Source organism: Geospiza fortis, unplaced genomic scaffold (assembly GCF_000277835.1).
Source record: "Geospiza fortis unplaced genomic scaffold, GeoFor_1.0 scaffold381, whole genome shotgun sequence".
In the NCBI taxonomy this organism is placed as follows: domain Eukaryota; kingdom Metazoa; phylum Chordata; class Aves; order Passeriformes; family Thraupidae; genus Geospiza; species Geospiza fortis.
The window spans coordinates 2,782,735-2,795,931 of NW_005054348.1; the positions used below are offsets into that span (position 1 = coordinate 2,782,735).

General features: G+C 39.8%; 1 protein-coding gene across 1 annotated transcript in view; it reads left to right on the forward strand.

The window, feature by feature from the left end:
* Window positions 1-1,475: 1,475 nt before the first annotated feature.
* The window catches only part of PCNX2 (pecanex 2), a 146,648-nt gene continuing 134,926 nt past the window's right edge, over window positions 1,476-13,197 (forward strand). Inside the window, exons 1-5 of the mRNA XM_031058762.1 lie at window positions 1,476-1,490; window positions 2,318-2,523; window positions 4,857-4,971; window positions 7,284-7,320; window positions 8,179-9,468. Of these exons, the coding sequence (XP_030914622.1) occupies window positions 1,476-1,490; window positions 2,318-2,523; window positions 4,857-4,971; window positions 7,284-7,320; window positions 8,179-9,468 (1,663 nt within the window). The remainder of the gene's footprint in view (window positions 1,491-2,317; window positions 2,524-4,856; window positions 4,972-7,283; window positions 7,321-8,178; window positions 9,469-13,197) is intronic.

Consider the following 13,197-nt stretch of genomic DNA (forward strand, 5'->3'; position numbering starts at 1 on the left):
TGGATTTGATAGCTTTCACCTGTCTGTCCCTGGGAACACCAACTGCAGTCATATGACACTGGTACCTTATGCAAGAGACCTGATTCAGAGAATGGAGGGCTTTCCATTATCATCTTTCTCCTAATTCCTCATGTGGACAGAGAGCAACCTGCTGGCTTGTATACTCAGCCTGCCCCAAGATTTAGAGTTCTAAAGATGCACATGATGCCATTGGTGTCTTGAGCACACTAAAACACAGCGTGTCCCGGACAGATGGGCACAGAGACCATGGGCTGGCTCAGGGCACAGCTCTGGTCACTCTGGTCACAAGGCAGGGATGAGCACATGCTGCACTCAGCATTTGCTAAAACTGGCCCTGTTTCCACTCTAAAATCTAGGAGCTTCCTTTGATTCTCTCTTGTGGCGTGCTCTCTGCACGCACAGGCTGCGCTACTGGAAATCTATTTTTGTTGTGTCCTCTTGACATTATTCATATAATATTTATTAAGCTTTATGAATGTCACCTATAAAGCGCTTCTTTTCTTAGCGGGCCATTCTGAATTGTTATTTAATAATGAGTGGTTGATCTGTGCCTTTTAGTGTATTGTTGAAGAGATTCCTTGGAAGGTGAACAAATCTCTCTTAAACAGTCATTACAGGTAATTGGCTGCTGCTCTTTGTGAAACCAAACAATTTCTTACTCGTTTTGTAAAAACATTAGTCATAAACCACAAATTCTTTAACCTCAAGTTCTTCAGCCTCATCTACTAAGCCTTATACCTTGAGAACATGACCTTGCAAATGGATCCTCTTTCTGGCCCGAGTTCACTAAGTAACTTAAGGGTGTGCTGGGAGTTGGTATTTACACAGTACCATGAAGTACTCTTACCAGACTTAAGCCTCAACTTGTAGAAAGTCATGTCTGTCGTATTAGGGATCATTGGTAGTACGTATGTCCTAAATAGCTCCTCCACTATTGTGCAACAGATTCTTTGTATCTGAATCAGAATAGTCATTAAAAAGGATTCGCCTCAAAGTTTTCATGTGTGCATCTTGATGGTATGAAGTCCCAGTGAGCCAAAAGCAGCATCAGAATTGCATCCCACTTGCTTGTCACAAGACAGAAATGATTCAACATATTAATTTCAACATCGAGATAAATGTGGTGACTTGTTCTAAGGATGAAATAAGCATGCCTTGTTCCCTTCCCTTTATCTGTGTGGTCAGTGTGATTTATTTATGAATTTAAAAAAATGATTGATTTAGTACCAAAGTAAAGACCATTCTTAAAAATTACCTTCAGCAGGCCTTTGGCAAGTTCCGAGTATTGAAAACCTTTTTTGTTTTTGTGTGTTGCTTGGGGCTTTTTGTTTTTCTTGTGTGAGAATGTAGTAAATCTATGTTTAAATAAAACCCCTGAAACTTTAAGAGAGATTAAATTCACTGTGAGACTGCAGCTGTGTAATGACAATACATAAGCATGTTCCATGACTATAATGGTAAAGACTTCGGTACTTCAGTTATAACTGCAAGTGTCCATTGCTATGGTTTGCCCTTTACTGTAAGGAAATATTTGTATATAAAAAAGTTGTTAGTCTGTCATGTCTGTGAAAGAACATTACAGACTGTAGTTGAACTGTAATTAATTTTAATGACGAAGAGCTGTGGTGCTCATCACAGATCATCAAACAGATCACAGACAGCTGCAAATTAACAATTATGTACTTTAGAAAAAGAATTCAAAGAGGTTGTGTCATAGCTTAACCCCAGCTGGCAACTAAGCACTGCATAGCCAATTGCTTGCTCCTTGAACGTCAGTGGGGACAGGATGCCTCTCTAACTGTGTTTTTATTCATTTGTTTTGACTAGTCCTGACTAATTATTTAAAATTCCTCAGTGGTTAAGGTATTTGGGAACGTTGTGAGGCATTAGAAAACGGACATCAAACGATAGTGTTCTGCTATTGAGTCATAACTGACAGAGTAAGATGACAGAATTTTTCTAAAGGTTTCCTTTTTGTAGATAACTAATGTTTCATTTTGTGTCTGTATTTTTATGAATTCATAGTTTAGGAAAGGCTGCAGCTGCATTAACATGGGGTTGCGGTATTTTTAAAAGCTTTATAATGTTTGTCAATGGTGGGATTTTGCTGATTTTGATAATAAATAATATCCACAGCTAATAAAAATAATAGATCTTGTGAAATGGTTTGAACCTTGAAGAAACCCTTAAACCTTTTCTGTGAGCAGAATCAATACGTATATTGTATTTAAAAGTTTTAGCAGCATTTTCTCAAAGGAAACTGTTATCATTGTGTCCTCATTATTTCTTTCTGTAGGCTTTTCCAGCAAATGCAGTGACAGTTTTTGTGTACTGCAGCTCAGTGACAGTTTTCTTCACGGTAATAAAGGTGATCAGCTACCGTTTGCACCTTATGTTTGATAAAGGCGAAGTAATTCAACAAAAGCTCTCAAGAAAAAATGGAAGGCAATGTAAAGATACAGAGGTTCAAAAAGGAGAAGCAGTTGAGTCCTCAAATTGTAGGTAAGGTTTTCCTTGCATTGCTGGCACAATGTCTGTTGAAAGCAAGAATACTCCTTACAGCTGTATAAAGAATGACACTTTCAAAAACTTGCTTGGTGCTTTTCAGCTAGGTAGCTGAAATGTTTTTGCTTCAGAGGTTGGGCAGCAGCTGGCCACCGTGAAGGTGGTAGAGGAGATATGTACTGGAGGTACTAACAGATGCTGAAGAAAACATGGTAGAAGTTTTCTGGGGAAGCCTTAAAATGCTTGCTCCTACCTGGGAAGTGGCAGGCACCTGTTGGTAAAGAAAATGCTTTAATATCATGGCTTTGGAAGAAAAAGCAACCTCATGTTGCCTTTGTGTGCTTTTAGTAACTTCCCTCTCAGATCACACCTAGATGCATAAGTTGCTTTTCCCCCTTATGTTTTGTTGTGATAATTATGATGCTTCTGTGGTCCTGTTCATGAGGAAAGCTAGTACTGCTTTTATTTCTCAGGGGCATTTTGTAGGCAGTTTCAGCTTCTCTGCCGAAGAGTCAAGTACTATTAGTCTTTGCTGCATATAACCAATAAGGCTGCTTCTAGGCTGTCCTGGTGTTAATGGTAAAAACAGTAGTGAGATGAAGACTAGTACTGACATTTTCCAGATTTGTGTATTGTTAGAATGTTCCACTATACACTCTTCAGAATAAATAAATAAACCCTTCCTGCTGGTTTTTCAAGCTTGAGTCATACAAACAAATGAAGCTGGCAAGTGGCTTTCAGTGATACCAAGTGTTATGACAGATGTGAAAAATGCTGAAATAAGGTACATCTAAAAGAGATAGAAGCATAGAAATGTCCAAAGCAAGCTTAAATTGAGTGGCTTTGTTGAAACTACCAGTCAGGCTTCAACAGAGAGCTCTGTATAAAAGAACTCAGAGTATTTTTTGGATGCATTTGCAGTTGCTACTGCTAGCTCTGTGCCAGCTAAGTAGTATCAAGATAGTTGTGTTCCTCTGTGCTTCTCTTCTGTGTCTTTTACACATGCACATCTCTGCTACACTCCTGGCAGTGATGTTGCTGGGACAGTCAAGGTCTGCCTGCATCGAGACTTTTCTAAGAAATGCCTCTGTGTGTGTCACTACCCAGATGACATTTTTATTTTAGATGGGGTTATGCCTTTCAGGCTATTTTGGCTGAGAAGTAAAGATAGAAGAACTTAAAAGTTGCATGTTAAATCATGTGACTGTTCCTCCCAGGTTGATTTGTGTATGCACAACAATCCATTAATAAGTACTTGGTCAGAAAATAAAGATCTTAATATTTTTTTGACTGGATGGATGACAGAATTTTTTAAACAGACCTTCATAGTTGGCAGGTTGGTCGAGCAGTTTTTGAAGCCAGTTAACAAAAAAAAATATTGTGGAAAGAGACCCCCCAGATAAATAATGTTATTGCTTATATACAACTTTGAAATTTTAAAAATAAATTTTTGGTGAAAAAAACAACCCCATGAACAAATAGAAAAGCCCAAACTCAGGCTTTTCAACATTTCACTGTTTTTTTTTTTTGGTGGTTTTTTTGTTAAACTGAATTTCTGTTGTGTTATACCTGAGAAAGAGAATAGTTTTAGATTATTGATAGTAAACCTTGTCTGAAAATACCTGCTTATATCTATGGAAAAGCTAGTAGAACATATGTGTAAAAGGAGTTAGTGGATGGTTTAGTGTATCCACAAAGGAACTGATCAATAAATTGCCTTAGAACGTGTGAAATTAGTAATGGCTGTATATTTGCTTTGCCTAGACCAGAGCAAAAATTTTATATTCTGGTCTAATGATTATATTAGTGCTCTCTGTGTTGCATTTCAAGTAGGCTATGGGAGGTTTCCAGATTAACAGCCAATTAGATAAGGCTTACATACTCCAGGACTTAAAAAGCAAAAATTGTGAAAGGAGTAGCTTTTGATTGTCCTATGTCTAAGGAAAAGCCCCAGATTGCTTTTTGTGCCAATAAATCTGTTTGTGTGTCAGGCAGGCTAAATGACATTATATAGGCATAGGGAGGTTGAAGAGATGTCGTTGTATTTCTTATAGCTCCACTTCTGAAGACACCGTAATCATTTTACATTGAGAGGTTTTTATTCTTTTGCTTTTATCAAGTTGTCTTGGTGAGGAAGGAAGTGCAGAAAGGTGATACAGTATTTTCACAGCCCTCTGCTTTTATCATTGGAGGGCAAAGAAGTGCTGTTACTTCATTGTGCTGTGCTACTTCTTCCCATTGTGTTCTTATTTGTGAGCTACTTCCCAAAGCTCACTGTGATGCCCTGTGGTGAGAAGCATTGCTTTATCTTTTGTGTGCTTCCCCTTCAGCAATAACTCGGGAGAACCAGCCGCCGGTGAGAGCAGCCCAAATGGCTCTACCCAGACAATTCCTGACAGTTCCAGAGTCCAGGCCCCGCACTCACAGGACTCCCCTGGAGCCACGGTCAGTATGTGCACTCCTCCAGCAGTCCACAGCTCACCACACATGGTTTTGTGTTGCCACGTGCTCACTGCTTGTAACACAGGCCTGCTCCAAGCAGGAAGGGTCATTCCCTTAAAATGCATCTGCTGGGTATGCCACTGCTGCCTGTCAGCCTTGTCCTAAAGGTTTGTCTTTGCAGAGCTGAAACTGTCATACGTAGTGCTGCACTTCTTAGGAGGGCTCTCTCTGCTCTACAGATAGCAAATGGCCTTTGTAAATCTTGCCAAGAGCAACTAGCTTTTTGGGGCTCCTTCGAGAGGAGGGAGAGGCTAATGCAGTCAGCATTATTTTGTTGCCTCTGAAGGGATCTGCTCCTGGAGTATTAATAATTTGGTTTTGTGTAACTAGACTTACACTTATAAAATGAACCAAAGCCATCTCTTCAGTATTTAAAGGAAGCACAAAAGCCATTTAAATCTAGGAGATGTCTAGAGGAGGTTGAAAGTACCTATATGTGCACTCAACACCAGTGGCTGTGCTTAATAAATCAAAGGTATATGAAGTGATGAAAGTGATGTATGTAAATATTATTAAAGAAAAAAATAGGAAACACTCATGATAAGTTGAAGAAATTTTCAAAAAATTAAGAAACAGAATAACATTGTCTGTGTAATCTTTAGCTACTCCCCTTGCATACTGTGATAACATCTTTAATTATGTGATACCATGCTATTTTTTTCTACAGGACTCCTGCCTCAGTCAGTGCAGAGGATGGTTAGTGATTTCTGAATAAGTGGCTATTTGATACTTCATTTTGTCTTCATATTCCTCCACACCCACCCTTTATCCCTATTTACTACAAATTATTCAAATCCTGATTTGAATCAGAACTATTTCTTCATTTCCTGGAGTGTTTTTACCTTTTTGTAGCATCTGTGTGATTCAGACATTATTAGTTCTTTTTGTTGGATTTTTTTTTAATGAGGTAAAATATTTTTCACCTTGTTTCTATCCTAATCTCCAGTATTCTGGTATTTGTCCATTCTGCAAACCTATGCCTTCCTGGGATCTCATCCTAGTCTCCCACTTCCAAACATGTAGGTTGGGTGTTGTCAAACCAAGTCTCCTGTTCTTGCTGCCAGGCTACCACCATGAAATTTTAGAAAATAATAATTTCCTCTTGGTTTTGGTACCTGTCAGTCAGAAGAGAGCCACAGTCATTTTTTTCAATGTCTTGTTTCTAATTATGCACTTAGGCTGTTGAATTTAAACTCCTGAAGTATTCCTTATGGAGTGTTGTGTTTAGTTTTGAGCTCCCCAGTTAGTTCCCATGCACATTGACCTGCTGATGAGAATCCAGCAGAGACAAACAAGGTGATTGAGGAACATGATGCGTGAGGACAGGCAGATGGGACGTTTCAGCCTTTGGCTGAAAAGGCTAAACTCTTTTGTAACCATTCAAGTAGAGCTTACTGCTGTCTTCAGTTTTCTAATAGTAAGTTACACAGCAGGTTGAGCACTCTCTTCTCAGAGGTGCCCAGTAGCAGGATAAGAAACAGTTGCAGCCATGGAAAGCTACAGTTTGATCAATTAATTACATCTAATGTCTTTTATGTGGAGTTGTTTTGGTTTTTGGTGGTTCATGTGTTGTTTTTTGGTTTTTTTTCCCTACAAAGTGAGTGGTCAAATACTGGAAGAGGTTTTCCAGAGAAGTTGTGAAATCTCCTTCTTTGGAGATTTTCAAAGCTCTGTTGGAGATGACCCTGAGCAACCTGCTTAAACTGTATCTCCTTTGAGTGTGTGTGTATGGCAGAGGGGATTTGGACTAAATGACCTTCAAAGATTTCTTGGAATCTAAATGATTCTATATTAATTTAATGTCTCTGTCCTCTAGTTTTCCATTGAGAAATGGGAATGGAAATCAATGCTAGAGGCCAAACTTTTCCTTCTAGTGCTTTGGAAACACATACCTACATAAGTGGAACAGATGAACACATTCTATTCCTTAATGATTAAAAAAAGTGTATCTGGATTAGGCACTGCAAAAATTTTTTAAAGAACATTTTGCCTTTCCTTCCCCTCCCCAAACATCACACACAATTTCAGTGATGCAATTTGGAGCATGACTGTTCTATAACCATCTCCCTCACCCACCCCTTGCATTTTGTGCAAGGCACATGTTCAAATTTCAGTGATTTTAAGCAGCTTACCAATGTTGTAATTAACCTTTGATTAGATAGCTATTGATAGCTACATTGATAGATGTTTTTTTTTCCCCAACAGAATTTAATAAATGACCATGTTAATCTTGTGCATTTCTTTTCATTTTTTAGGACCTGCCAACACGGGAAACGATTGAAGATCTTAGAGGTATTTTAAAGGCTTTATAAATCCCCTAAGCTGTTGTTTAATCATTGCTTGCCACAAAAAGTAATGGCACAGAGGACCCCATGGCAGGTTCTGTTGTACCTCCTATTAGGATCTGAGTTGAAGAGCTAGAACCAAATTTCAAGGGTGTTCCAACAGACTAGGCTTTCTCAACTGTCAGCCGAGCTGTTTGGGATGCAACCCTTCGAGGGGTGTGCAAATATCTCTCCCCATTTTGATACAGGGAGGTGAAAGAGCCTTGCCCCACATTCTTAGGAAGCTCTGTAAAGCATTAAACTAGGAAGTTAACACTTGGATTGCATCCTTGAACATGTGGATGTAAACTTCTGTTGTGATTGTCAACCTTTAGCTCTGTGTTGTATATTTCAGCACACCTTACTTTGCCTACACTTTCATCTCACTTGAGATGTCTTAATATTTTAAATCTTGTTTTGTTTTTGTTAAGGCTGATTAATATATCCTGTGTGACCATTTAGGAATTGCAGAAAGTGGTGTAGCAAACCTTCAGCATTGGCTTATTCTTTCTTTCACCTCTCCCTAAGTGGCGATAGTTCTGTAAAACGTTTTGATTTTGAAACTAGCTGTTTCTTCAGCTATTTTGACTACTTAAATAGAAATGCTGTTATGCTTGTCCTGACTTGGAAGGGTTCTATCTTGCTTTTGTAGTATTTCATATGTAGCCACCAAAAAAAGGCCCTCCTTGCTTTAGAACTGTTTTAATAAGCTGCATCATTTGTGCTTCCTTTGCTCTGCTCTGGATCAGATTTTATTGGTTAAAGATCATACTTTAATAGTGCTTCGTGTTCATGTGAGACCTAATGCCCAAATGTTTTTTCTTAGGTGTTATGGTACTAGAAGATCAGGCTACACCACCAGTTTCAGCTACCTCACCCTGTATCAAAGCAGATATATTACCTATTTCTACAACCTCTGGTTCAGGTGCCACCACATCAGCAATAGCAACAAAACCAGCTGCTATGGAAACATTTCCTGGTGATGGAATAAATGAAAAAGGATTGAATGGACAGCCTTGTGGCCACCATGGATCCCAAGATATTCTTGTGGACAGAGACATAGCTAAAAACTTCTCCAATATTTCTTCATCACAAGGTGATATTTTAAGGACTGGAGTTTCTTCAGAGCCATGGGACAGTGAAAATTCAGTTATTTCCGACCATTTAAGTAATCCTAAAAGCTACAAAAGAGAGAAATTGCCAGATGGATCGCCACAGACAGGCTTTACCAATAGCTGCCCACAGTGCAATGCTATTGCAACCAAAGAGCATGAGCAGATGGAAAGCTCTTGCAATGCTGGTAATAGCCCTGAGGACCTTGATTGCTCAGACAGTGAGACTGCTGTTGCAGTTGTGGACAATTCTCTTCCCGGAGACCAGCTGTGCGAGCCCATTAAAATTGTCATCACAATGAGTACTACACCAAACACCACCCTTAGTGACCTACCAGGCTCTGTCCACTTACAGGCCCTGGAAAGTGAGAGAACAAGCTCAGCCCTTGACTCTGGTGTAGTTAGAGCAGGCTGGTCAAGTCAGCAAACTAATGAACAGCTCAGAATCCCTGTTATCACATTTGACCTGTCTGATGACAGTAAAGCTAAGCCTTGCTCAGAAGTTAGTGAAAGTGACAGAACTCCAGAAATGTTGAGGGCAGAGCTGTCATCCAACCAATGCTCTGGCTATGAGTCGGGCGATGCAGTAAAGGAGCTCAGCAACCCAGCAAACACACCTCTAGAAACTAACACTTGTTCAGATCCAAATCAGGAGAATGCTTTGGAAAATGTCCAGACTGTGGATTTAAGTTCTAAGGAAGATTTGCATAACCTAGACCCGCAGTCCTGCAGAACTGCTCATGAAAAGAGGCACATGCGGGTGTTGAGTGTAGACAGTGGGACAGATGTGCTCTTAAGTAAGAATTTTGTGGAGGTATCTGACAAAGAAAAGACCTTACCAACCTCTAAATCAGATCTAGAAGCTAAAGAAGGTCAGATGCCCAACGAATCTAACTTTCTAGAATTTGTCTCCCTCTTGGAATCCATTAATACCTCAAAGATGAAGACATCTAATCAATCCACTGTCAAAATGGAGACAACGAAGGAAAATGGGCTTGTTGGAGGTATTATGCATGGGTTACAATTCTTTTGGAATACAGATGTTGTGAAGAGTTTGATTACTTAGAGCAGCTTAGCTGGATATCTGCAGTAAGGCAAATTCCCAGAGAAGACTGGTTTTGCTAATAGGGCCAGGGTAGGGCTGGACTTGGTGGGACAAAGTGGTTCAGTGAAAGTGTGTGATAGTGTCAGCTGCGGTTTTAAAATATTTTTATCTTCTTGAAGAAAACTGTTTTTCTTCCTCTAGGAAACTAGTGATAAGCTAAGTAGGTATCCATTATGTATTTAGTATTCTGTACTAAAACAGTGTGCCTGGATTGTTGGAATACCAGAAGTATGCAAAAATGTGTATAGCTGTAGCATTACAGCTGCCCTTGCACATCTTACCAGGTGCACATTGAGGAGTTGTCTGTGTGCTTCTAAGTAAGAAAGCTAGAATTGTCACTGGAGATGGTTCAACTTTTAGCTAACACATGTGTGCACGCATACATATATTTCTAAATTTCCGGAATGGTTGTGGCTTGGTTTATAATTAAAAAAAAAAAAAGAAAAATTAAGAGTTCTCAACAGGAAGAGTTCTGATTTTCAGTCACTTAAAGTTAAAATATTTGCATTTTAAGGATGAAAGCTTGGTGGCTGTTTTCAGTGAAAGCCCCCAGTGTTTTAATTAAAAATAGTATATTCCCATGCAAGTTTCCATTTAATCAAGAGCACATTTGTTTAAAACAAAATCAATCAGCTAATTTAAAAACCTATATGCAGTACAATTTATAGCTTTTTTATAGAAATTTCTGGTTTTAATCAGCATTGTCATTGCTGTCACTGGACTCTGTGACCCTTTTCTGTTGGGAAGGACTGTTGTTTGTAGTGTCTCTAGCAGCCCTCCAGCAAAATTAGTAGGGCCATGTAATGAGGTTATGAGATACAGTGCAGTGCAGGCAGATGCAATCTCAGGGTACTTCCCCAAGTGATCAGCACAATCAGTTTAGAAGATCTGAGTCAAAATGAAATAAGGCAACCTGTATCTTTCCCTTCTCCAAAATGTTTGGTTCACCTTAGATCCTATAATTAGCTGTTTTAAGAAAGCCTAAGAGGATGCAGTCTCAATACTTAGTTTGCATGGAAGGTAAGAAACTTCATGATACCCTAGAAGAACAGCTTGGCCCTGCTATTTGTCTGCTCCCTCCTGTTCTACTAGCTTGCTCCTGGAAGCACCTTCCATTACATGTAAAATGCCCAACGGACTTAAAAGGTTTTTAAAAACTATTGTGAAATGTGTGCTTGTATCTTGTCAAAAAAAAAAGTAGATTTATCTTCTCAATGTGTAATTTTCTTTTAGATACCATTTACCTTTCACCCTGTCTTTCTCTAAGTCTGTCCTATCCAATGTATTACACCCCCATCTCATTCCATCTTTCACCTGGGTCCATTTGTTTTCCAAATTTTTCTAGTTCTGTGCCTTTCCTTCCTCAGTCATCCCTTCTCAGTTTAGGCAGTCCCCTCCTGTGCCACCTCCTTATTTGTCTTATATTGGTATGCTCTCTTCTTTCCTTCTGTTCTTCCTAGCAATCACACTGTTGCTGGTTTAGGCTTTTCCACTCTGTTGAGCCCACCTAAAGCTGTTGCCTCCCCACAGCTTGCATTTACTTCTCCTGCACTTACCGTCCTCTCAAGTCCTTCTGATGAATTCTGAGGAATTGAGAGAAGGGTAAGTGCAGGAGAAATGAATTTTGCTTTTCCTAGACCTGCCACCTCTCTTCTGGTGTATCTTACCCATCTCTCCTGCCTTCTCAGGCTGTTTACTCTTCACTGCAGTTTCTGTCCTTCTCTATGAAGTTTATCAGCCTGCCCTGCTGGCTCCAGATTGTGCTCTGGTTGCCCGAGACAGGTGCTGAGCAAGCCCTGCTTGTCACCTGAGCCTGCTGAGCCCTGCTGGATTCCTGGGGTGCAGAGTCACCTACCTGCACAACAGCACACAGCAACATGAGGGGTGCAGCAAGCAGATTGCGATTTTTTTTTTCTTCTGTTCCTCAGCCATGAAAAGGAGTGTTTACCCAATAATTGTTCTTCTGAGTGATGTGACTTAGCTTGAAAAGAGAATTTTAGAGGTAAATGAAAATTAAAAAAGAGAAAATGCAGCTAATCTAGAAAGACCTTTCAGACAAGTACCCTCAGAAAATATAAACAGGCAAGGTTGCTGCATGAAAGAAAGTAATGGATGATCAGAATAAGTCAGACTCAGATTCCAAGTGAAAACAAAACCCCAACCCCAAAACTTATTAATGTGTGTGTAGTTATTGTGCTTTAGATTTGGTGAACAAGATTCTTATACAAGATAATGAGAGAACAGAAGAATTCTGCCCTTTCCTCATACCAAGCTCTCATTTAGTGACTTGAACTGAATCTCAAAGAATCACAGAATGGTTTTGTTTGGAAGAAACCTTAAACATCATCTAGTGCCAAACCTTTGCCATGGACAGGGACTCCTTCCACTAGCTTGCCATGGACAGGGACTGCTTCCACTAGGCCAGGATGCTCTAAGCCCCATCCAGTCTGGCCTTGAACATTTCTAGGTACATCCACAGCTGGTCTGGGCAACCTGTTTTGGTGCCTCACCACCCTCACAGTAAAAAGATTTCTTCGTAATATCTATTCTAAATCTTCCTATTTCTATTTTCTGAAGTCTGTACTTCTGTGAGATAGTGAAGTTGAGCAGCATACATGTGTAATTAAGTGTCTCTGTTTGCGGTGTGGGCTCAGCAAGTGTCATCCAGAAACAGAAGAGGGACTGGAAAGGAGATGCCTTGCATGAGCAGGGATGGCAGCTGTGGATTCTGCACCTTGAACTGGTGCTGTGGGAAAAAGGAGATTCAATCTGAACTCCATGAAGCTGGGAGAGGTAGTTCAAAGGCAGTTATTTTTAAGAGCAAGTAGGCTTTGTTTTCCAGCCCAGTCAGAACGTGCTGTTTGTTAAAATAAATTACTGTCATTACTGGGAACTTCCCCTTTGCAAGACTGAATTTTAGGAATGAGAAAGCCTTTAATTTGTTTACAGCCTTGCAATTGCAAATATGCTTTAATAATATAGTATCTTGGAACAGATCTGAATAAACATTATTCCCACATTAGAGTGGTTGTTAAGAAAAGTGTGTGTGTGTGGGAATACAGAGTCAAGCTATGCACCAGTTGTTTTGAGGGAGGAGGTTGGTTCTGTTTGGTTTTTGTTCTTTTAGCCTTGCACACTGTCTAATTGGCAAAAGCTAGCAATAGATGCTGGGTCCAAATGAGCATGAAATGCACCACAGAAAGATTTTTATTAAGCAATGTGAAAACTTGGCAAATTCCTGGAAAGCTGATATTCAGAGCTGTGTGAAAGAAAGCTGATGTTTTGCATAATTTGTGGAAGGTGGGGAAATGTGCCCATCAGAACTGTCTGGCACATGAGTGAATGTCATGGATGGGTCTTTGTTATGGGTGGTCCCTCACAGAACTTGGGTGTTCTGTGGAAATTGAAGAGTTACCATCCTGACCACATAAGCCTTTGCCAGTAGACAGCTTGGTAAAATGCAGTACGAGAAAATGAAGGCCTTTCTTTACACTTCTAAGGGTGCCAGATTTAACCTGTTAAAATACAGGATATAAAAGCTGTAAGGGCTGATCTATAGCCACTCCACCTCTTCTAGATTGTGAGAAAATACCACTGACACTGTTGCTAAAACTGACTTTCAGACCAG